This window comes from Microchirus variegatus (genome assembly GCF_963457635.1).
Source record: "Microchirus variegatus genome assembly, chromosome: 15".
NCBI classification, from domain to species: Eukaryota; Metazoa; Chordata; class Actinopteri; order Pleuronectiformes; family Soleidae; genus Microchirus; species Microchirus variegatus.
Genome location: NC_139816.1, coordinates 3,827,313 through 3,853,886, shown reverse-complemented (window position 1 = coordinate 3,853,886; position 26,574 = coordinate 3,827,313). Strand labels below are relative to the sequence as shown.

Below are 26,574 nucleotides of genomic sequence, written 5' to 3'. Positions count from 1 at the left end.
ATCAGGAGTTGAACAGTTCTCAACAATCGCCATAGTTGTTTTGCTGGCCAGTAATTTGAACCTTCTGAAATGCATGAGAAAAGTGGGGATTTGTCTTGTGACAGAGTTAGCATTAACTAGCTTGTCGGATAAAAACTCCAGTAGTTATCCAACATTCCGATCCCATCCTGCTAGTTCAGCTAAATTCTAACAGTGGTTTCTGTGTTTTTTCTTTTTGATATCTGATGTAATTGCCTCCAATCTTTTGGGAAAGGCTTCAGCAGAGGGTTTGGAACACAGCCCGCTAGGTCTTTGATCCCGTTTAGCAGCAACAACAACAACAACAACAACAACAACATAAGTTGATGATTAATGATGAGTGTGCATGAAGAAGTTTGCCAGATCTGCACAAGAATGTCTGTCCACATACTTTTGGCCACATTGTGCAAGAGCATCAGAACATGTTATTTGTCCAGTTTTATCAGCGTTTACTGATTGAACTTAGTTTTTTTTGCTGATAACCAAAATTCCAGTATTGTATACGTGTTATTTAAAGTCTGAACATGTAATTCTGATGTAAAGGCTACTATTTCTCTGTTTTTTTTTATGTTGTGCTTATGTTTTATGTTGTTTTTACTGTTACATTTACAGATGCGTCCTCAGTCCTGCATTGGACATAATGACTGGGCTTCTAATGTGTGTTTAAAACACAAAATCTTTACTTTTCCCCATTAGGCTCTATAATGTTTTCACTCTCAGGTAAACGAGCCGCCATCAACTCGAGTATACGTTACTGTATGTTGTTTTTTATTAGATTAAAATGAGGTATTTCAGCATTCAATACACTTGTAGTGAGAATCAAGCCTTTCGATTTCCCCAATATTGACCCAGTTCATGGACAAATAAACCAGCTTTGAACCAAATTTACAGTATTGTATACGTGTTATTTAAAGTCTGAACATGTAAATCTGATGGAAAAGGCTGGTTTAAAAGTCTTCAAATGTCTCTTTCTGCAGCAGATAATGTTTCACAGACTTGCAGCAGTGGTGGTGGTGGCATGTTTGTCCCAACCTTGAACCTTTCATGCCTTTCATGATCCGGTCTCGCTGACTGACGGACGTCTCTCGTCCTCCGTAAACCACTTTTTTTTAAAAGGACAAACACGAAGCCGCTTCAAAGAGACTATTCTGTTTTTGTGACTTTGAGCTTCTCATCACTGACACTTGAACCTTTTTATCTCTTTAGTCGATCCAGGAATTTGTCACCGTAATCGCCGAAGAATCCGTGTTTTCTTTTGGCGACTTGAGCAACAAAGGAAATGGGTTTTGAGGTAGCGGTTGAAAGACAGACACATCCCCCCCCCACCCCCCCACCCCCCATGGAGCATGGGATTGTTTCCCAGTGGGAGGGCGAGGATTAGAAGAACTTTCTGTTGGTCACTTTGTGTGTGTGGACACGTGTACTGGTCTGAGTGTCGTGTGCTCAGCTGCTCCACAGCTGTGTTGTTTCTGAGCACACTGTCGATCCACTTCCTAAAAACAGACCCAATTCATGGTTTGGTCTCATTTTTGTGTGTTGTTTAACCACCGCTGGCAAGTCAACATCAGCAAACATCTGTCTCTTCTTCTTCTGCCTCCACATTATTCGCTCGTTTTGTTCCCTTCATCTTCATCTGTTCCCCTCCTCGTCGTAAAAAAAGGTCGTTCTTTGGCTTGAACGCGGCTTGAGCGTCATCGTTTTTTGCAGAAACGCTTTTGCTGTCGTGGTGATGAAAATCCAAACGTGCTTGGTTTCCAAAGAGGACTCAAACATGACTTGAGATGTTTGTGTGGTCACAGAAAATGAAGTCAGACATCTTGAAGCGCTGTTCAAAGTGTCGGTCTTGTAATATATTTGGATTCGTTTCACATGGCTCTGCTTGATGTATATTGGAACGCGGAGTGTGTGTTTTTTTTCTCTGCTTGTGATGATGTGTCTTAGCTTATTATTCTGAGGTCTGCCATTTTTTTTTTGTCTATTAGAAAAAAGACTTAAATGGTTGATTGTTGGACCGCTCCATGATTTTCCCAGTGGATTAAACTTGAATATCCATCAGGAACGTTTGAAAGCTGAAGAGCCAAAGTGTTTTTTTTCACTTTCAACATTGACGACTAAAACTGCCTAAAATGACAAGAAATAATGACATAATTCATAGAAATACCATTTTATTACTCTATTTAATTCTTTATTTAATTTTTTTTTTTTTTAAATTTGCGATAGTTTCAGCCATCCATATCAGTTAATATAATTAAGATGATGTAAGGTATGTTTTTCCGATTAATCGCTTTGTCGAGTGGTCCGTAAAATGTTGAAATTTGTGTTGTTTTTGTCCTCATTTTTTTGTCATGTGGATAAACTGAACATATTCACATTTAAGAAGTTGAACAATGAGAAAATGTGTTTTTAATTCTTTAAAAAACACTCAAAATACAAACAATATGAAGTGGGTTTTTCCAGTCACTCACATTAAATAACCCTTTAAGTCCGTGTTTTGCGATATTTCGCGTGGGGACCCATTGATCAACGTTTTCTGTAACACCTAACATTATTTTGCAAAGGCAAAGCATATATTAAATTACACTTAAAACGCATACAGCTCTTTTACGTCTCTTCACACTGTGGTTGTTGTTGTCATCAATGCTTCCAAAGCTTCTCCTGAAGCTTTTCATCAGCCTCTTTTGACCAGAGAGGAAAAGAATAAAGGCCACATTATACTTCTCCGACTGCGTATGCGTTATCCGTCTGCGTCACCACGGAGACGCCTCGAGCATTTATACTTCTGCGTCGTGGTGACGGACACTCGCTGCAATTTCCCGCCCGATCAGTAGGGGTCGCTGCGCAAGGTTGTTGTGCTTCTGGCTACAGTGAGCAATGGCGTCCGAGAAAGAAAGAGAGAGAAAGACTGTTGTTGTTGAAAAAGTGGCCGTTTCTCACTTTTCTGTGTCACGGAACGCAGTTTTAAGATAATTTGAGGCGAGAAATTGGCCATTTAGAGTCTAAACATGTGCTGTGTGTGTTAAGATATGACGTATTTATAGTTCGGCAGCGGCGTTATCGGCGGGGATCAGCTCCGCCTCTGTCAGGACGCCCGGAGCGCACTGAGAGCCGGCACAGAGCAGCTTAGCTCGGTCTGTCCTGAGGACCAATCGCAGCTCTTGCCGTCTCCGTAGTCCCTTGACGGAGTGACGGACACTTAAAAAATATTCCGTGCACCCGGAGACGACGCAGAGGCTCTTCGACAGGTTCTGCGTCGACGCAGAGGACTCTGCGTAGCTACGCAGAGCACTTTACGCAGGAGTATAAATTGGGCTTAACACCACGGCTCTTCAAAAAAGGCTTTCAAACCTCAGAGTAAATGCAACACCTATTAAGCCTCTGCAAACACTTTTTATGTTCTCATGACACAAGACGTGAAGCCTCTGCTCACTGAGCTTTTGAATCAACAAGATTAAAGATGTAAGTTCTCTACATTGGGACATGGACGCATGGTCTTCACACCGTCGTATATAATACAAAGACAATGGATTGAACCACAAATGCTGTGCAATAGAACTCAACAAATATGAGATTGGTTCACATAAATACAGACTGAACAGATGTAGGAGAGAAAGTCGCAATGCTTTCAATCACTAATTTCAGCTTTTCCTGTCATTTTTGTAAGTTATGTTCCCACTTAGAGGAGAATAGATGATCAAAGAGTGACACGACGCCCACTTAAATTGAGGCTTAATAGCAGGAATCCATTTTTATTTATAGTCCATTTAAAAAACAAGCTGCAAAACACAGTTGTTGTATTCAGAGTGAAGGCGCTTTCACTTCACTTGGACTGACACACACTGTTTCTCCTGTTTATTTAGCATAAGTGGTGGTGGGATGGAGTAATTAACCCCCCCCCCCCAACCCCCTCCTTTATAAACGGCAGTTCAGTGACACCTCAACCTGTAAAAATTAAACATTTTAATGTAAGCTGGCAAAGCGACGGAGCTGCACGCTGCGGTTTAAATGGAAAATCATAGCGGTTAGACGCGTGTTCCTGGCAGGCAAAGCCTGAAATTAACGGTAGAGTTGAAAAGCTGGTAAAAACTGGTGTGTGTGTGTGTGTGTGTGTGTGTGTGTGTGTGTGTGTGTGTGTGGTACAGAGCCGTGTATTTTTCAACCAGCTGATTCTGTTGTGCAGCGTTTTTTTCTGTTTTTAATCCACCGCAAGCTGCACAATTTGCATTTTGGCAAATTTCCTTCATCGGTTGCACGTCGCCAAAAAAAACCCAACTCCTCAGCTCGCACAGGCTGATGTTTTATTGTGCTGATAAAACTTCCCTGTTAGAACCCTTAAGCAAAAACTTTTAACAGCTGAGTCAAACCTGACGACGCGGCCGAGGGGAAGAGAAGCAATTTAAGGTGATGCCTCGCTTTGCCCTCCGCCCCGGTTAGCAGACAACCCTTGGATTTGATGGCTCTCCCACCGGCCGCAGATAAGAAGCATGAACTCTGGCCCAGTTTCCTCTCGGCAAATTACACCAACTGGGAAATCACTTTGCTTCTTGATCTATTATTGAGCTGAGGGTGACTGCGAACGGTCATGTCGAGACCTCCAAAAGGTTGTGTTCCGTCTGGATGTTTTCCCGCGAGCTAAAATATGAGACTCTACTTACATATATTAACTTGTTTTTATGGTCAAAAACCTCCTAGTTGCTGTAAACGAGCCGATTGAAATCCTCTTTTCTGACGATGTTCATCAGCCGCGATATTTGTGAGTGAACTCTCACCCCCAGAAGACAGAGGCTTGTGATTGGCCAGTACTATTCAGCACACCAGCTCTCAGAAGCACAGCTCCCCCCTCTGGAACGGTGGATGCACTGCTCCTCATTATCAAAACATTGTTTTAACAGTGTTTAAAAATAGCTTCTTCACGACTCCCCGCCGCAGTCCCTTTGACGACCTTTGACCCGGAGTCAGAAGACACTGTTGCTCGTGAAACACCACCACAACGGACGTTATTCTTCTTCTGCGGTTCAATGTACGCAACCGGATGTGCCCGGACTAGTGCCCGGAGCAGGAGGATCTGCTGTTCAGGAGAACCGCTGTTTACGTAACTATTACGGGATTTTCAGAGATCTCGCTGAGCCCCGAGATTACAATAAAACACAGCGTTCTCAGCAGTGTCTGAAGTGTTTGTTTAGAACCTTCAGGGCTTCATAAACAAGGTAATGATGCTGATACACACTAAAAAAACAGCGTTAATAGGAACTTCCGGTCGAGTTCCGCTTTAAGCGGTTTCCTTTCATTCATCTTTTGTTTTCGTGTGTCTTTGACTCGTCTGTCCTCGCTGACGAGTGGCTTTTCACGGCTTTCCTGTGGAGTTTCCAGCCGATGATGCAACGTGCGTGTAATGGCCTGGAACAAGGCGAGCGTGACGACACGACATCTTTATCGTTACTGCAGCCTCGGCTCGCCTCTCGCGCCTTGTAACCGCCGCGGAGCTCTGGAGGCGCAGGGCAACGCGGTGTTTCCTCTAGGTCGTAACCGAGGTCGTTCGGGAAAAGGATTGTGGTTTCACAGACATATTTGTTCGGCAGCAGCAGCAAACCACCGCCACCACTTTAAAAAAAAAAAAAAAAAAAAAGCTGCTCTGGGAAAGAAAAATGGAGCATTTATCATGCACCCAGAGGAAACTGTGGAAGTGTAATCTCACCTCTACAGCGTTGGAGGGAAAGCGAAAGTCTGTCCAGTCTCCAAGGATGCTCGAGTGAAGGCTGTGAAACGCAAACATGGTTTTCAAGCTAGAGTTTAGAGCGTCTCTAACTCTCCAAATGAATAATTTGCCACCAGGTCTGCTCAGTTTATGGCAAAATAATCAAAATTGTGCTTTGACCAAGTGCAGCCTCCCCAAATCGAAAGACACTGCAATTATTTGATAAGGAGAAAAATATGTGACAAAACATTATGACGAAGTTCTGCATGAATTTACCGACTTGAAAAATATGAAAAGGACATTTAATCGTATCACTGTTGCAGTATCTGTTGAACACCACCAAGAGTTCTGGGAAAGAGGTTTAAGAGCAGGTGAGAAACGAGGAGTTGGGTTTTTAATAGCTGTTCTGGGACAGGTTAATATTTATGTATAGATGGTTCCTGTTTCATACTAATTGTCTTTGCTCCTGCTGTGAATTGGCCGACGGGACGCATCCAAGCATTTCACATTCGCACAGAACGCAAGGTGTGGTAACGATTGGAGGTGTAAACGGCTTAAGACCAGAGACGCAGCCTTCTGGGGGTTTTGTTGTTGTCACGGACGCTTGTTGTAGATATAAAACAAAGGGCCTCTTGCAAAGTGCTTTAGAATATGATGACCCTACAGAGAACGAGCCGTTTTATGGCCATTATCACCTCTGGTGTTTGTTTTGTGCTTGGTGTGCATTTGGATTCTGGTTTAATGTGAAAACAAAGACTGTATATAAGATGTGGTTGTGTGGTTGCAGAACAAAGTCAGTCACCTGCAACCAGACCTCTTCCCTATTGCTGTCAATCACACACATTTATCATAAATTTTCCTCCAAATTAGAACATAAATTAGAAAATTGACCTCATGTTCTGTTGAAAAATGCCTTGTTTATTGACCTTTTTATATATAGAGAATTTTCTTTTTTTGCAATTAGTGGTTATCGCCCTCTGGTGGCTACGCAATACATGTTTACTTCCTGGTTGGACTCAGCCTGCAAACAAGATATTTGCACTTTTTCTTCACACTTGGTTAAAAATGGGTGGAAAACGGGTCAGAAAAGTTGAAAATTCAGTCAGTCATGAGCATTAAAAAGTATGTTTGTATGTTTTTTATCACAAACAGACTTGACGTGCCATGTTGATCAGATATCCTCTGAATTTATACTGGTTTCTACAGTTTTATATTTGCCATACGAGCGTTTCTCAGATAAGAGATGAGCGTCGCTCATAGAATCCGCATCTCGTTCATGTCTCACCACCGCTCAGGACGTGGGTGCCCATCATCAACCGTCCCAGCAGATGTCTTGGGTTTTCTAGCATTTGCGAGCAATTTGTATGCATTGTCAGTTCGGGGCAGAGCAGCTGGAATAGATTCTCTTTATGCGCACAAAATCGAATCAACTGTTGGCACAAAGGACGGCGTAGAAGTGTGCCTGCGATTATTCAGAGCAGCTCAAAACAAAGGGAAATATCCTCTGTAACATAAGCCGACCGAAAAAAAACAGTTTTCCTTTTTGGATGACTGAGGTGTGTGTGGAGAACGAGATTGTCATGCTTTCAGTTTATTTGTAGGACGAGGAAACGAAGTCGAGGTCGGATGACGAGGATCAAAGAGCCCGCAGGATTGCCAGCGGGTACTTGTTGGTTTTTTTTTTATGGAGACTAACGGCTATGTGCAATCTCCTGCTGTTGGCTGATTGTTTGCAAAGGAGAGAGGCCGCCTTCTAAATTTGGAAAGCTTTACACCCGCGCAGGAACTCACACAAGGGCTGGGCATCGCCAGGGATTTCCTGAATTGATTCAACTCTGATTCACAGGATCCGTTCAGATTAGTTTAGTCATATTTCGTGTTTCCGTACCGATTTTGTTTGATCACGAGAAAGATTCTCACCGCACTAATGCTGCGTATCTCTCTAAAAGCTCCTAAGTAGTTAGTTTAATGCACTTTTTTTTTATTTATTGTGACCACCCCACAGTACAGTTGTAAGTGATAGAACAGCCTAGAAGTGCATCAGCCTGCATCTGCGCTGATCTGATAAAGACAGCAGTGATATTATGTTGTTGTTCTGAGATGAAAACGGAGTAAATGCATGTGCTAAAGTAACACATCTGCAGACTCGGCTGTTAAGTCTGCAAGATTCATCCAAGTATTTTATGAATCGGATCTTTCAAATGAAGATCGGGCATGAAAGAGAACTCACAAACCTAAACACTGTAAAGAGCCGCCATCACATAAAGAGCAGGACAAAGGAACGGTCTCTTCTCGTAAATCATAAATCAAACTGCTTATTCTGGAAAGGACCGAGACTTTTGATTGCTACAGAAGTATGACGACGTCTATTGGTGTGCGTATAAAATGTCTTTCTGCACACGCAGCAGCTTTCATGATTATAAAACTACTAAGGTTTCCAGTCAGGGCCAGTGTGAAGTTAGTCATTAGTGAAATTTAAAGATAATTTAATGACCAGTTGGAAGATGAAACATCAGCCTGTGGGGAAACTGCAGCCAGAAAAGGAACCTGATATTTATTAGATTTATGTTCACGTATTCTGATATTGCGTCTGTGCTTCGTATTAAAGCCTAGTTCCCGATGCAGAACTTTGCTGCGTTGTGATTTGGAGACTTGCAGTCACTGAGTTCACACCACACAGTCATTTACCAGGGGGGGAAATCCATGACTAGCGTCTCGAGCCTCCACGTAACTGCTTGTGGTTGTGAACATGACCCAGGAAATGACGGGAAAAACCGGACTTAATGTTGCTCTGTTTGTCTCCATGTCGACCACTGAACGTTTGTGTCATTGCTGTCAATGGGCTTTACTCAGTTGTCTGATGTCGTACTGCTCCTGAACTCACCAGCCTTCACTCATGTTCCTGGTTTCAGCTTTGAGTCTTTCAAATCATGTCTTGAAAGAGTGCATACACTTGCAAAACCGGTCACTACCGAGCTAGTCTAAGTTGGACTAACATACCTGGATAATGTGATTCATAGTCCGATTACTCCTGCATGTATACGCTTAGTCGGACTGGAGTCGGACTCTAGCTGTTCTATTGTGATCAGAGAACCCAGTGTCACAACATTTTCCCTTAATCTATGATGACACAGTGTGGTCATTTTAACATAATGTTGTATTGGCTTAAGTCACCTTAAACGCCAGAGTTTGGTTCCCCCCAAACCTCAACTCACAATAACACACCGCACAAATATCCAAGGGTATTTCTTTTTCTTTTTTTGCAATCTTGCAGTAAAATCAATATTTTCACAGAAGCCTTCTGCTTCTTCTTCTTCTTCTTTTTCAGTCCTCTGTGGCGTTATGAAAGCAAGTTTGAACCTCCAACTTTTGTTGGAAGGTGCAGTGCTCACTAAGCGTTCACTGTGTGGCCCTGTCCTCTTCTTTCTTGACTTTTTATTTACAACTTATTTTTAAAAAAATGCACTCGCTGGCTTGCGTCAATGTCTGCTGGAAAAACACGTATCAGGTTCTAGAGCCAGTAATAACAAAAAAAAAAAAAAAAACTCTTCTCATTTCATCTTTGCCCCTGAAAAGTTTCAAAAGTGTTGACGCGAAGACCTCATCGCCCCCCGATTTCCATCTGTCGAGCCAGCGCTGCTTCAGAAATCCGTCACCAAGCTAAACATAAAGCACGTTTTTCATTGACAAGTTAACGTTATGGAGACGCACGAGTCGAAGATGTTTCTCTGCGGGATAACGTGGACGCACTGAGAATGTGGCAGAAAGAGGACAAAAAAAAAAAAAACAATGTTGGAAGCTACGAGCAGTGGCTATAAAAACAGAGCTGATGTTTCCATCGTGCCGAGCAGCAGATGGAGCAGAGACATCACAGGCTTTGAGGCCTCCTAAAGAGCAGCACCATTACCTTGCACATTATAAGTTACAGCACTGTTGGGATGTTGGTTATTGAGCAGAGAGAATAACATATGGCCGTGTTATTTTTGGGTTTATCTTGAACTTGGATTAGACTTGAATGCAAGTTTTCTTTACGCTAAGTCTGAGGCAAAGAGCGATGTCATTAATGCCTGCTAAAGAGTAGACATATGGAAATGTTTACCCTTAAAGGGACACTGTAGTGTTTATGGGTTTATATAACCCAAAATCCACTTTTTTATACATATTATGTGCTCCTGCATTGTCTAGTCGCTGTATCATAGTTTTTGTTTCATTTTCGTAGTGTTTCAAATAGTCATGTAAAATAACATGGCCACGGTTGCATAGCCACTGTTAGCAGCGAGACGCCATGTTTCTACCGGAGCCTGTAAGGACAAACGCGAGAGAACAAATCAAGCGTCTCTTTACTTGTAGCAGGAAGTCCCGCCTCCACTCTCTCCGCTTCGTCTGCTACGGCCGCGGTAGCTCCGCCCTCTCCCTCGCCTCACGAACCTCATCTGCTGACACGGAGAAAGACGACGAGGACGACATTTGACCGGCTGAGGAAACCGAAGCGCTCAGGGAAGGGAGGGGGTGAGCAGAGGAGCAGTTCTTTGTTGTAAATTTCAGCCTCTCCTCTAGATGGCACTATAAACTACTTACTTCACCTTTAAGAGTGCTTGTTAATGCCTTTGAAGGTTGCTCTTCCATTCTTTATTTGCATTTCTCAGTCTTCAATTTATCTATTTTTCTTTGTTTGCTTGCTGCAAAATAGATCGTACGCTGGTCTTCCCAAGTCATTGCCAATGAGACCAAGTGCATTCTCAATAAACAGTTTGTGGTCTTAGAAAAGCTTTGGTAACTCCCCTGTCACCACTTCAGAGATGATAGGGATGCTAAGTGAAAATAACAAGTCAATGAGCTTGACCTGGTTTTGACCTGACAAATGACGCTAACAGCTGCTGAGTGTTTCCCGTTTGTTGCCGTACACTGGGGTTAAAGACGGGGTTCATGTCCTGCATGGATTGAACCTGAACTGCCGTTTGACCCAGTTTGGCAACGGATTGTACAAATTAATTCTCAAACAGCTGTCTTGTGTTGGAAATCGATGTTAGAAAGAGCTGCATCCAGGTATATTCTGCAGCAATGATTCAACATTTTTGGCAAGAGGTCTTTGCTCTTAGTGCCAGTATTGCAAATTAATCCCACAGAAACCAACCTGTGTTTAAAAAAGCCAATGTAAACTATGGAAAATAGCCTCAGTATAGGCTAAATTAATGGTATAGTAGCTCATGACGTCAACAGTTATTGACTTATCTTCATAGAAGGCCATGGAAATTATTCCAAGAGGAGCTGTTTTTGGAGAATTTGCAAAATGACCCAGAATTGTGACTCTTTTTGGCAGTAAAAGTTGGCGTATTATAGCTAGGATTTGTGAAAACAAACATCAGTGACAAAGTTGGTAGATACAGTTTTGTATCTTTTACTTTAAATGGACAATGAGGTCATTAGCCCGTTCATCCAGGTCTTACCACTAATGCTAATCAGAGTCAAAGCCAACCCTAACCCAGGATTTGTTTAGCTGATAAGTCCTTCCAGTTCATTCCAAAGTCAGATATCGAGTTATTAAAACCAGGGAAAAACATCCGTGGACCTTGATTTCTGCTGCTTCTAAACCCCGCCGCAAATCTGGGAGCACAGAATCGTCTGCAAGACAAATCTTTTTACAGAAAGTGACTTTGGTCTATGAATAGACTGATCTTCAGAGTGAACATCGTTTTAAACTTGAAATGAGCACGGGGTCATCCGGGCCATTCCCATCTAGGTCAGCTCGTCCGGTCAAGACTTCAGTCCAGCAGATTCAGTCACCCGGCGCCGTAGAAGCAGCCACCCTTACTGTAAGTCAATGAATGGACTGGAAGTGCAAGTGGATTGGCCGAGGTCCCGCTCTCCAAAACTAGATTGAATAACTCTTGGGTCTGCGGAGCCAAAGCAGATGGTAGCACTCAGAACTCCCCCACTCCCACTCCAGCTCCTCCACCCTCTCTCTGTAGGAACAGTTTGGATAAGCTACACGAGTATCTTCAGTGTGATGAACACAAACATGACAAATCTTTGCTCGAATGCAATGCTTTGGCATCCATCACTGGAAAAGTAGCAGAGGGATTTCTTTCTTCTTCTTTTTTTTTTTTTTTTTGCTTTGAGGAGCTGATAGAGATGAAACAGAGGGGTGTTCACTTTCAGATGTAAATTCTTTGTTTGAACCATTGCACATTTAGGTTTTTTTTTTTTGTTACTCTTAACCGTTTGTCTTTTCTTAAATTTCCTGTCCAACACTTCCTTTCAACTCTCCTCTTCCATTGTCTTCTGTGGCAGGAGTCTTGACAAACCATGGCCAAGGTGAAAAAAAGAAAGAAAAAGCTCCCACTTGTTTTGTTGATGAAGTGGCAAAGAGGCTTTGTACCTTCCATCCTTTTTTTAGCATGTGATTGATTGCTTTTGTCTTTCTGCTCCACGTTATTACCTCTCCTCACTCCCGTCCTCCGCTGCTCTCTCATGCACCGCGTTGGCCATTCATCAAATTCATTTCGAACTGAGACACATCGGCTTTGCACTTTCTCTCGATATGCTCTAACGTTGAAGGCTGGACATTTTAAGGGCAAACTGCCAAAAGCAAGCAGCGTGTTTTTACTTCTTTTTTTTTTGAGCTATCCCATCATTCCTCTGACACCTCGGTCAGAGTGCAGTTTCTACAGCTGGTTAAACACAGCTTGGGGTAAGCCCAGACAATGTGGCGTTTACATGCAGCCCCCGTGACATTTGACCCAACAGTGGATGCGCCGCTGTTGCCACCAGGCTTTAAAGCTGCTTTAATTAACTTGACGGCCGTGTGAGGCCCCAGTGTCTTCCCTCAAACGCCGAATAAATGGCGGCACATTAAATGTTAACCACACCAAACGGGGCGGGGGTATGAGCAGTAAAGCCCGATTTATACTCCTGCGCAAAGTGCTCTACGTAGGTTACGCAGAGGCCTCTGCGTCGTCTCCGACTGCACTAAATATTTTTTAAGTGTCCGTCACTCCGTCAAGGGACAACAGAGACGGCAAGGGCTGCTATTGGTCCTCAGGACAGGCCGAGCTAACGCCGACACACACAGCCGACGGCGTCATATCTTAATACACAAACCACACGTTTAGACTCTAAATGGCTAATTTCTCACCTCAAATTATCTTAAAACTGCATTCCGGGACAGAAACCTATTTATTTTGAGGTGAGAAACAGCCACTGTTTCAATGTTATTCCGCTGCAACAACAACAACAACAGTCTTTCTCTCTCGTACGCCATTGCTCACTGTAGCCAAAAGCACAACAACCTTTGCGCAGAGACCCCTACTGTTCGGGCGGGAAATTGCAGTGCACATCCGGCACCACGACGGAGAACTATGAAGGCTCGAGGGGTTTCTGTGGGTTACGCAGTCGTAGAAGTATAATGTGGCCTTAACTTGAATTTGAAGGATCTTGGAAAGATGCTCCTCCAGTTTTACATGCAGATCACTGTGTCACTGGGCAAGATACTTGACCCCAAATTTGCCGTAATGCACTGTATCCAGCCAGTAGAAGTGCGTAAGTACTCAAGGTGCCGCGAGTACTCAAGTCTTGGTTAAAAGGAAGGAAGGGCATCCAGAGAGGAAATCTGCTGTGACGACCTTAGTTATGAGCATCCAAAAGATGAAGATATTGTACTTTATTGTACTTCAACATGGCCTGGATTTTCCATTTGACCTGTGATACATTTTCAAAGAATTTCTGCATCATCATTGTTTGTTTGCTATTGAGGATATTGTGTATATTTGAGGTTTTCTTGCATCTCCCAAATTGTGCAAGAAGACATTTAGGGAACATTAGATATCCCACAGTTGTTCTTGGCCTTTCAAACTCTCTCCAGAATGAGGCAGTTAACCTGCTCAGTGCTACAGATGTGCAGCTGTGAACATGACTGTGCGTTTTGACTTTTATGTTCAAACTAGCGAAACATGCACCTGAAAAGAAGCGCGCACAAGTCTGATGTTTGGCCGTCAAGTGACCCAAGGGGCTTAGAAAAAATAGGGCAAGTATTCCACTTTACAAAGGTGATCCTGTTCTCTCGCCGACGCCAAGTCGGTGCCTCGTGTTACGATTGAAGATAAGAACTCAGAAGGAGCCGGGAGCTCGTATATGTTTAGGTTTTTCTGGTCAGACGGACGGAAACAATGTGTGGCTCCGCTGACCTAACAGTCTTAAGCATTCTGCCTTTGGCAGTCGGCATCCTGAGACCCAGCCAGCTTGTTTTGTACGGAGGGAAAAACGCAGCCCTTACCAGTGACCCCAGTTCTGTCCAATACGAGCTTTTATGGACTCGCTCCAGAGCTCTGGTCCAGACTCGCACCAAAACAAACTGCAAGGGATTTGTCTGAATTCCAGGTCAAAAATACACCCAAACTTGGTTTTCACCTCTGTTGTTGCCCAATTTAGCATGAGAGTAGAAAGACTTGAAATTCTTGTAATGTAATATGCTGTGGAAGGGAGTGTGTAAAGTGAAGCAGATGGGGATACAAATGACTATTTGTATGGAGTTTTTTTTTTGGAACATGGTCTTCCCAAGTTTTAGACGCGAGATGTTAAAAAAGAAAGTAAAAGTCAGGGACATAAATCACGGCACTCCATGCTTATTCTGTCCTGACCCTGAATGACCCCCACCCTCCGCACTCCTGCGAGCTACAATTACACTGTTGTCATTAGGAAGTCGTTATATATATATATGCTCCTCTTCCTCGGTCAGACTCTTAACTCCTGCAAAACCTACAGCGTAGTAGCTTACCTTTAAGACTCCTTTAAGTTTCCTGGCACGCTCTTGTTTTTCCAAGACCTATTAAGAGTTGAGGAAAAATCTGGATGAATGTTTGTGATGTCAAATTAGACCCCCGCTTTAATGCAGGGGACGACAAAATTGCGGCTTTTTTGCATTTAAAAGTTGGTTTATACACTTCATGTTTGCACAAAACTTCCACCGACTGTTTTACAGCAGTGAAAGTGGATCAAAGAGCAAATTTACGCAATATTTCAGCAAAGCGCTGTTCCACTGTATACATTATCATACATTAAGTGGACAGTAGTCGCTCAGACCACCGTGCGAGAGCGAGAGCTGGTTCGCCTCATTGGGAGACGGTCGACTCCGGCTCCATGAGACGAATGTTGGACGGAACACAAGAATGTGCTCTCTCTCGCTACTTAACCACGTTTTTTAGCTCCAGTCCAGACCTGGCGTTACCTGCCCCACATAAAGCTGCCGTTGTGCGCGAGTGTGTGTAGTTGCAGCTTCAGTTTTGTATTGACTGACTTGTCTTGTGTTGGCTTTCGAAAACCTTCTAAGGCTATCGAAGATGAGCATTTTAGTTATTTTAACGATTACGTTTGTTTTTTGAAATGTTTTTCATCATACCTGAAATAATAGATGTTTTGCACCTGTTGCATAATTGTCTTACCGAGTCATGTTTTTATGGTGGACACCAAAGATCAACAGTTTAATGCTCAGTGTGGAGGATATCGTTGTGTCTGGAGGCAACGAGATGAAAAACACAGAGGTTACGCTTTGAGGGGGTTGTAAAATTGGTCAAATTAGACCAAATGAGGAAGAAGTAATTGCCTAAACCTTGGTCCTGCGTATCTCCATAAAAGGATAACCCCATATTTTATAAGTTGTATGATAAGTACGCATTGTTTTCTGTACAGTATCTGAAGAATTTTAAACATAAAATGCCCCCAAGAGAGAGAATAGTGTTGCTGAGTCTGTCACCAAAGCCGTTTAACTTAAATTCTCCGTCCAGCTTATCACTTCCTCCCTGCAGGATCATGTATTATTTATACTGGTTCTGGGCTGCTGTGGAATTTCCCTGAAAATATTTGATTTTCCTGAGGAGCTGATTGCATTTTTTCACTCTGGGATTAATAATCTTGTGCCCTTTTATTCTCCCGTGGATACCAGAGCTCTCGACAAGGGTTAACATGGGACACGGGCGGATATTGTGGGTGAGTCAGACTTGGCGCCGGCGCTTTATAGAGCAGCACTGCTCGGCCAAAATCATAATGTGTCATCTCAAACGGGCTGCTTAATGAAATCCCGCCGCTGCTGCTGCTGCCGCGATTTGTTGCCGATGTCGTCGATAACGGCAAATTAATTCAGACAGGGTTTTGTTTTTTCTTTTGTGAAATCAGTAACCCAGCGCCCCATCCCCGGCGGTTTGTTCTCTCAACAGCTGCCTCAGACGTTTGCTGTTTATAAAACCACCGAGGATGGATGAGAGCGCCTCAAACCTCCGCATCAACACTGATAAAAGCGGCGAGCTTCATGGGAAAAAAAAAAACGGGGGGCTCTTGTGAAACTTAACTCTTTCGTCACACACAAATCCGTCATTTCAAATCTTCTAACACGTTTGAGCTGGAAATACCCCGTCATCAAGACCTTCAAAAAGAGAGAGAGAGAGCTTATCTAAATATGAATTAAAACATCCGTGTAAATGCGCTTGGGTCTGATCCAGCAGCGAGAATGACCAGGTTATTTAGATTCCCGTAAGTAAACCCATCTGGTTTATCTCATCACCGGCAGTTTAAATCTAAGCGGCTGTAAAAAGCTGTTTCCATTTTATGGGATAATCAGCTGTGCTGTTGTGCTGATGTCCCGTCGTTGGCCTCTCGCAACATGAACTCATTTTGGCTTTATTGCGGAAAAAAACGTCCTCGTGCTTTATGAGAAAACCTGGAGCCAATTGTTTGTGCTTCGGCGTCTTGGCTGCAACAGATATTTCTTTCGATTATTTTATATATACGTTACGATGTGCATGAATTAAAACGTCGTCTTTGAAGAGGTCGCAGTAAATAATATACTTCAAAGGACGTTGCAGTCGGTCGACGTTGAGCAATTTTGTTCTTGATATTTCAGGATTTTACCAAACAGAAAGAGCTCCTTTTATACGTGAGCGCTGCGCCAGGTTTATTCCCACATTGGAAAACTCGTGCGGCAGCTCCACTTATTTATTTGCGTTTGCGAGTATATGAAGGACTCCATTGTAACTGCGCTTCCCAAGGGACTGCATATGTACAGTGGATCAGGAGGTGACTATGCAGCGATTCCTGCTCTGAATTACAAAAAAAATCAGCACTTGAATCTTGCGGAATGATTCCTTCTGGGCTAGAAGGATCTGTTAAAGAGTTTTTCCTCGACTTGTTTATGTTTATGTTTATGTCCAGGTTCTCTGGCTTCTGTCACAGTTCAAAGACGCGCAGACTGGGGTTGGTTTCAGGTCTCGTTCAGACCTGGGATTAACATCCAACTTGAGTCCAATCCAATCACATGGAGATTTAACCATTAAATCCGATGACAAATCCACGTTCAGAGGTTGTTTGAGGACGCAGGTGTCCACGTTCCATTCTCAGGACACATCAGAGATCTGACTCGTTGACATTTTGGAGGGTTTTTTAATGCTAATATGCAGGAATAATATGTGCTTATATGTCATCAAGACATGGGTTCTTTCTCTAATGGTTAAAATCTTGTTTCATGTTACAGCAGCGCAAGTAGAGCTTTGATTCCCTGGAGACACATTTTTAATGCCAGTATTTTTAATGCCACTCTGATCTCATCGGATCACAGAGGTTGGATTTTAATGCCTAAATTGACTGTATTTCGAGTATGGATGCTTGTTTATCTCTCATTAGCTCGTTTAATAGTTTATCTCTTAATTTTTTACCGTCAAAACTCCATTCCCTTATGCTGAAGTAGTGTGGGGACAAATCCCACAGCAAGATACCACAAGATATCACACATTTTCATTATTTAAGCGAACCCGCCCTTTACACAGGCTGCCACATGTTCCCGTATAAATCATCCTCCATCTACATCGTCACCGTTCGCTGCTTCCACGTGTGCGACTCGTACGCTTCGGCTGCTGCTGCAGTCAAGTTGGGTTTCTTGCAACATCGTGTAATAAATGTGGTGTTTCTCATTGGAATGAAGGAAAATGAATGCACCATCGACCACAAACTGTCTGTTTTCAATAACACAGGAACAAGAAAGAAAGAAAGAGCTGTGTCAGACTGAGCAGATGGTGGCAGCTCATTGATTTTGACAGACACACGACCCACAAATCTGTGGAATGGTTCTGTACGTATGTATTCCCAACTGTTCCATTTTTGGTACCCTTCCCTCTTGGGTTACCAGAGTGAAATGGTACGGTCCTGACAGTTTTCTACATAACTGACAGGTGTTTCTTCAACACACGCAGTCTTTTACTTACAAAACTCGACATCTTGAGTCTCAAATCGAGCAGGATAAACATGAGCAACCAAGTAAAGGAAGTGTTCTCAGGCAAAAAGCATTGAGACATGGCTTTACCGTTCCAAACCAGACCCAATCTTGATGGAAACATGGCATTATTTGGACAGAGCAGACATGGAAATCCATCTAAATTCACAATTTTAGACATTTCCTTCCACAAAAAAAGTTGCATTTGCAGGTGCTGAAGTAATTCCTGAGATGACATTCCAACATGTTGGCCAATATTTGGTAATTTCCCAACAGGAATGAAACCTCTGATGATGAACCTTTTTGATCACAAAAAGGCAATAGTTGATTACAGCAATCGGCATTAATTACACTCAACGTTTTCAAGACTAAGGGCTAATTCCAATTCCTATCTTAATCCTCAAGCCCAACACTTATTTATAACTGGCCCTCAAAGTGTTGAGGGTTATTTTGTCACTTAGAAATGGGACACCCCTTAAATGCAGTTACGGTTTCAGACTGTGGGGGGCAGAATAACGGGAAAGCTGCGTCCAGTCTGTCAACTCCAAAAAAGAAGAACAAGAACGCATTTACGTCATCCGTACCAGCCAGCTATTGACAAAAGATCGTAAAATAAATGTTACGCAACAATGACGTCAGTAATCCATAATATGGGCCTAAACTAAAATAACGCAATGGTTTTCATTATTTTTATATCACTATTAACAAAGAAAATACTTACATTTGTAGCGTGCTCGTTTTGCTGCTTTTGGCGCCATCTTTGTTCTGTCAAAACACGCAATGCATTCTGGGTAGCCCCTGCTCCCAAGGGTGGTCTCGGGAAAATCTCAATATTGAGGGCGATACAGCCCTTAAACTCGGCCCTCAACTTAATTTTTCTGAGAATCGAGACAGCACTTGCACTAGAGGGAGCGCATTTTTGAGATTGAGGGTTAAGCGAGGAATTGGAATTCACCCTAATATGTTTACTATTTAAAAAAATAAAGACGTTCACACAGTTTATACTAACTCTGACACACTTTAGTTCCTCTCTCACGTCACTGAGAGCTGGGACTCTTTTGATCACAGCGAGCGTCGCCTACACTTAACTTCACTCTCCTTAACTCCCTCCTCCTCCTTAATGACTGCACTGATCTGGCTCTTTGGGCTCAACGCTAACAGAGCAGCTTTGTGCTAAAGCAGAGGCCCGTAGCTACACACACATTGCGTACCTTCCAGTGGAGGGAACACACTGTGTGGTCTTTGCACTTTACCTGCGACCTCCTGCTTTTTCACAGCAGCAGCAGCAGCACACGGCTGACATCACCGGCCCCCGTCGATCACGGTTCAAAGGACGCGAGAGGTGTCGTGTTTTGTCTGCTTCGAAGAATGAAATGAGAAAATCCTCCGCAGTTTGAGTTCTTCCTTTAAAATAATTAAAAGCAGGTATCTGCTTTTTCTGAAATGACCGTGCTCAATCAGAAGTCTGTGTTTCTGCATGTTTATTATAAAGCGATATGGTTTTAATAAAGCAACTTATCACTTATTTGTATAAGAACAAGCCATTTAAAAAAAGAATCAAAATCATGATTTTCTGGCTTAATATTGATCTCAAACACATGTTATTATATTTGCCTGGTAACGCTGTGTATTCCCTTTGCTGGTCCATTCAAATATTCAATATTTCAAGATGTGCTGGCATGAGATAAAATTGGGTTTAATACGAGTCCAATGACGGTGTTTCACATTGCTGTTACATCATAGTTTGCTGTATTGTTTGTTTAGTTTCCTCTGCACAGCTCATTATCGTGATTATCTCAGCCACTCTTTGCAGATGTGTCCCCGTGTAAGTTCACACTTCATGACACAGTGTGGTTTTTAAATATAATGGGGGAGGTTTTGAAGTGATGACTCAATAAGAGAGAGGCTGAGGCTGAGGCTGAGGCTGCGGCTGAGGCTGCGGCTGAGGCTGCGGTGTGACCACAGATGTAGTGGATTTGCTGCGTAACAGTGACACAGCAACGGAGCCGTTTGTTCTGGATCGGTCGCGTCTTTATGTGCTCGTTAGTCCTTCGAGCACGTTCACCATGTGATGATCTGTGATGTTGTGGATTGAGGTTTCGGGCAGGACTCCGTACTCGCGGAGCCGCCTCTCATCCGACTGACAGCCGAGACATTTTCTTCGGCACCATTTAGAGTTGTGCAAATACAGTATCCGTCATCTTCATGTCATTATCACCCGCCTGTATTTCTTTGTTCTGAATCTAAAGACTCTCAGCCAAACGAATACGTCTTAAAACCCCTGACTCAACAAGACCTGTCATTGACTGTTAGGTGTGCGCCATCATATTTGACCCGGAGCGGATGTTATTGTGAAGCATACACGATAAAATTTTGTTAGAACTTATTTAATGATGTAATTTCAGTGTTATTCTTTAACTTGCTGGCTTTAAATCTTGCTATTCGAGTCTCCTAAGTCACATGAAGTTAGAAACTTGCAAAAGCTGCTAGTCGGTGAGCCATCGCAGTGATTTTGAAGCTGTTAATTTTAGGGTTTTTTGCTTTAATACCTGCAATTCCACTATAATTCTTACACTGTATTTTCAAAAAGTACACACGTTCTGTACCAGGTGTGGGTCAAAATATGGATTTGGTGATATATCATCGTACTTCCTTGTGCGATACGATAATCGATACACCAGGGCAAATATATATATATATATATATATTAATTATATTTTATTCCCTGTATTTTAATCGTAGAAAGCTGCGTTAACAGATGCTACATAGACGTTATGACCTTTGTTCTCTATGTTGTGGATACATTCTGAAATCCTGCACTTTTAACTTTTCACGTTAAATTCAGGTAGAAAGATATTGCGTATGTGTCGATGTATGATTGTCTTGCAATATCACAGAATCGTTCATATCGTGGTATTATTGGTGTCGTGGAGTGCAACATCTGCGAATCAACTTTGACCCAAATACCTTCCTTTGTTCACCCTTTTTCAGCTGTTGATTTTATTAAGATGGTCCATTTCTTACAAAAGTGGATAAGGTAGAAGAGCCGTCTTGACTAAAAGTCTGGGTTTCATCATAACTGTGTGTGATTCTCTCAGTAAAAGCCCTGCAGAGACAACAGCGATTGCAGTGTCTGTTGCTCGTTTGTGAAAAGGAAGCAGGCTTATAAACACTCTGTGCCCTGTAAACAGACACAGACCATGAACACAACCTCATACACCTGCAGTACAATCAACCTGTTTATTGGACCTGTTTCATGTTTACTGACATTTCATCTTGGCTACACTTTTCCTCTTACATAAAGCAACAATTTATCTTATGGCGCGTTTCCAACCGCAGCTTTTCCATTAGGAATATGACCAAAATTACGTTTGGTGCCTGAAACATCAAACCAGGAGGGTAATACAGTTTAGATATTCTCAGTTAATGGGCAGGACAAGATAAATCCCACATACTTTACAAGCCGACACAGTGTAACGCGAGCTAACCCAATCTAACAACTCCTCTGCAGCGTCGTCGCCTCGTGCCAGAATCTCTCTAACGAAATTAAAAAGTTCCTGTTCTCACACTTCACCGTCCAGGATTAGACTTCCTCCTCTTCCCAAGAACAGGGAGTTTACCTTTGACCGAAGCCAGCAACTCCTCAGTGACACAGTGAAACTTTGATACCTGGCAGCATCTCGCTCTTCATTCATGTGATCATTATCTGGAGGACATGTTACTGTATCTCCCGAGTCTTCCTCCTCCTCCTCCTCTCGTCTCCACTGTCTTCAGTGCACAGGTGGTGCTCGGCTTCAGCCAAGGCCGATTTTTCTCTGAGAAGTCACACCCTGACCAGAATGACTCACATCACCGGCATCTTTGTGTTTTTAACTGCCCTACTTTCATTATTTCACAGTTTTATTGAGACGAGATCGACACAATCGGTTCCAAATATGGCGAATTATTGATGATCGTTCATGATTCTTCATCCCGCACAGTGAGAACACGAGTGCGGAGAGTACATCTCTTTTTCTTTAATTTCTGTTTTGCCCCGATCTGTCCAACAGCTGTTAGAGGAACATCTGCGGCGGTGATGATGTCACTCTTGGACCGAGAAGGATCGAGCAGTGACGTGCTTAAGTGTTGGCAGATCCACTTTGGCCAGTGACAGCTACAGAGCATACAGAGCAAAACGTCTGTTTTTGATGCAGCCAACGACACAATTACCACAAGTTTGAAATCCAGGATATTTTCACCTCTAACCCAGTGCTGATTTCCCTGAAATCTAGTTTATTTGTCAAGTTTAGACGTTTTTTTGCATCAAACTTCGAGCCCTGAAAACACAGAGGGAGCATTTCTTTATATACAGCACATTTGACACATTTTCACAGTTTTGCAATTGGATATATTAACGCAAATCTTTCAGCTCGTTCTTGCTGGAGCGGGAGGCCACATTATACTTTGTAATGCGTTATCACGGAAACCCCTCGAGCCTTCATACTTCTGCAATTTCCTGCCCGATCAGTAGGGGTCACTACACAAGGTTGTTGTGTAGTCACTACACAAGGTTGTTGTGCTTTTGGCTACAGTGAGCAATGGCGTCGGAGAGAGAAAGACTGTTGTTGTTGTTGCAGTGGAATAACATTGAAACTGCGGCCGTTTTTGTCACGTTTCTGTGTCCTGGAACGCAGTTTTGAGATAATTTGAGGCGAGAAATTGGCCATTTAGAGTCTAAACATTTGCTGTTATGTATTGAGATATGACGTTTTTATAGTCTGGCAGCGACGTTGTCGGCGGTGATTAGCTCTGCCTCTGAGGACGCTCGGTGCGCCCTTGCCGTCTCCGTTGTCCCTTGACGGAGTGACGGACACTTAAAAAATATTTTGTGCAGCCGGAGACGACGCAGAGGCTCTCCGATAGGCTGCGTAACAGAGCACATTACGCAGGAGTATAAATTGAGCTTTACTCTGCAATCTAAGCGTGCCTCCGTTCGTGTGGAGAGGCCTCAGTTAGTAGCCACATCTGTGTATATAGGGCAAAATACTGTATATACAAACACAGTGCACTTGTGGAAGTCCTAACGTTGGCTCTCTTCAGCTTCGTTTCTCCCGCACACACACACACACACGCACGCCACACGGCGGCGGCGGCCTAATTTACAGGAACTGCCACTGCACAGCGCTCGTGTATTAGTCCACGCTAACGCCTTCCAGATGCCCGTCGTCTATACCCTCCGCTGGTACTCGCTAAAACAACACATGATTGTTCTCGGGGTCTTCACGCTAAGGAGAACCAGGTGTTGGACTCAGTGAAAGTGTGTGTGTTTGTCTGAGAGCAGAGAAGAGAATGGGATGTTGTGGTGGTGGGAATAACCGTGCATGAAGAACCTGAGGAGAGCATGCAAATGTGCATTCAGCCCATTCATACAGTAATGATGAAGTAGGTGTCGGACACATGGAAGTCCTTTCTCTCCCGTCCTCGCGGCGAGACTTCGCGAGGTGTGACCGATGTGTTGTCAAACTACAAAGAAGAAGGGTCGAAACGGATCAGTGCATCTGTCTGAAAATGATGCGGAGAAGAGGAGCGGAGGGAGTTTGGAGAGTGACTGCGGCTCTGTCTCGTTTGAGATCGAGTCTGGAAAAGGGCGTAGTCGTCGCTTCCCCACTTCCAAGACGTGTGATCAACGAACGTAGATCTGTACGCCGTTGTGTAGATCTAGATGATGTATACATACAAAAATTGTGCTCGTTGTAGTTTTCTAGGAGCTATGGTTATGCACTCATGGTGTCTAATGACTTTTGCCCAAGGGAACTCGGCGAGTAAATCGCTTAAAATGGACAAAAGACGGCTGCTTTTTGGCGGCCGCCATGTTGGATATATACAAAAGGTGCGAGACTTGGCGGTGTCCTCACGAGATTAAACCAGATCATTTGAGAAGTTGTGGAACTGAACATGTTCAGATTACCACCCACATTATTCTAATCAGACTTGACCGCTTCCCATTCACTACAAGTGTCTTGCACCTGACTTTCGTGTACATTGATAACTTCGTCAACATCATAAATGTGGGTTGTGTGCAGGACTAAATTTTTTAAGATTGAAAAACTCTCACAAACCAGTGCAAGTCTGTGCAAAGTGTTTGTATAATATAATACTTTACTAATATTTTGAATTAGTAAAGGAATAATTTCCAAAAGAGATGTTTGGTAGCTGAATTTCAACTTTAACATTTAAAAAACCCCAGTTTTTGGAGACATATTGTGACCTAAAACCACGTAGGGAAATGACACAAATCTGATTTGAAAATTGCCATAACTTTTTTGTCATAACATAATAATTTTTGCACACAGCCCATATTTCAAAGAGTGTGTCGCCTTTTATCAAATCTAATCTTGTTTTTTACTTCACTTGAATGAGTTGGAAAATATCAGATTTCAAAAAGAGCCACTTTTTTCTGGTGCATTAAATCTGTAGCATGAAGAAAAGCTGAGTGAGTCTCATCCTGAGGTTATTAAATAGTCAACTTTTGGTGCTTAAAACTTAGTTTTTGGGACTCTCTGAAATGAAGCGAGTTTCTGAAAGGTTTTTACCCATTTTGACGTGAACGTTATTGCGTTTATCGTTCAAATCTCTCTCGATAATGTTCCTTCATCTCCGTCTTTTGCCGGTTCCTCTTTTGCAGAGCGCGGTTCTCAGGGAAACTTGGACCTCACGGAGCTGATCGGCGTCCCCCTCCCTCCCTCCGTCTCCTTCGTCACGGGCTTCGAGGGCTACCCCGCCTACAGCTTCGGACCGGACGCCAACGTGGGCCGCCTCACCAAGTCCTTCATCCCCGACCCGTTCTACGACGAGTTCGCCATCGTGGTCATCGCCAAACCCACGACGCGGCGCGGCGGCGTGCTGTTCGCCATCACAGACGCTTATCAGAAAGTAAGTCGCGGGTTTATTGGATTTGGTTTCGTTTGTCGGGGATTTTCTTCTTTTTTTTTACACGTGACTCTGGTTTTCAGATCGTACACTTGGGCGTGGCTCTGTCAGAAGTGGAGGATGGATCTCAGAGGGTTGTGCTGTACTACACTGACCCAGGAACGACCAGCGGGACACAGGAAGCTGCTTCTTTTAAGATGGGAGACCTGACGGGACGATGGGCCAGGTTTACGCTGACCGTACAGGGGTCAGAGGTGAGTGCGCGGAGTTCTTTCTTTCCTCTCTGGTGAGGCCGTATATAAAGATGATAAAAGACGAGACAGGGTTTAACTTTGACTATAAAGCAATTTATTATTAATACACAAGGGCAAATTCAAGGTGCATTAAAAAAACAACAACACAGAGACAGAACTGCAAGGAATCAATACAGAGTGCAAGATTAAAATCTATAACTCATTTCTTAAAGGGCAAAAGATTAAAGTCTTCAAATGGTGAAAGAAGTAAAATTAAGAAAATAATACTAGGTTTTATACAAGTAGAATAAAAAAAATAATGTAATGCAACACAGATAAAATTAACATCAAGGATTTCTGTGTGGTTTAAACAGAAAATTATAAAAGTATTTTCTTCATGTTCTTCATGCTCTTCTTCATGTTCTTTGTGCTCATCATGTTCTATATAAATCATGTTCTTCATGTTGTTCTTCATGCTCTTCATGTTGTTCTTCATGTTCATCATGTTCATCATGTTGTTCTTCATGTTCTTCATGCTCTTCATGTTGTTCTTCATGTTCTTCATGTTCATCATGCTCTTCATGTTCTTCATGTTCTTCATATTCAGCATGTTCTTCATGCTCTTGATGTTGTTCTTCATGTTCTTCATGTTCATCATGCTCTTCATGTTCTTCATGTTCTTCATATTCAGCATGTTCTTCATGCTCTTCATGTTCTTCATGTTCTTCATGTTCATCATGCTCTTCATGTTCTTCATGTTCTTCATGTTCTTCTTCATGTCCATCATGTTCTTCATGTCCATCATGTTCTTCATGTTCATCATGCTCTTCATGTTCTTCATGTTCTTCATATTCAGCATGTTCTTCATGCTCTTCATGTTCTTCATGTTCATCATGCTCTTCATGTTCTTCATGTTCTTCATGTTCTTCTTCATGTCCATCATGTTCTTCATGTCCATCATGTTCTTCATGTTCTTCATGTTGTTCGTCCTTCATGTTCTTCATGATCTTCTTCATGTTCATCATCATTTTGGGACACACTTTATTTCAGTCAGACGACGCTGCAGATGGACATTAAACATCAAGAGTAAAGTGATACGACAAGAATGAGTCTTTTAATTTCATGACGTTTAGACTTGAGATGAATGAGGTGGAGAACTTCACACTGAAATCATACAGACTTCACGTGAGAGGAAATCAAACTGAAATCTGATTGGATATCACAAAGATCCATAGAGAATGTGGCTAACACAGCAAATAACACACATAAATATTTGAAATAGAGCATTAATGATTATTTTCAGCTCTATTTTGTTTTTGCAGCAGCAGCATGATGTGGAAAATAGACTTTATATATATAAATATATATATGTGTGTGTGTTTATTATGGGATTGACACAAAGTAAACCACGACATCAGCGAAAACAAACGATTTGACTCAGTGATGTGTGTTTTTTTTGGTGAGATTTG

General features: G+C 42.7%; 1 protein-coding gene across 1 annotated transcript in view; it reads left to right on the top strand.

Moving 5' to 3' along the window:
- LOC310937178 (collagen alpha-1(XV) chain-like) overlaps positions 1-26,574 on the top strand; it is a 62,255-nt gene that overhangs the window by 12,063 nt on the left and 23,618 nt on the right. The window contains exons 3-4 of the mRNA XM_083901391.1: positions 24,628-24,875; positions 24,956-25,126. Coding sequence (XP_083757517.1) covers positions 24,628-24,875; positions 24,956-25,126 — 419 coding nt within the window. The remainder of the gene's footprint in view (positions 1-24,627; positions 24,876-24,955; positions 25,127-26,574) is intronic.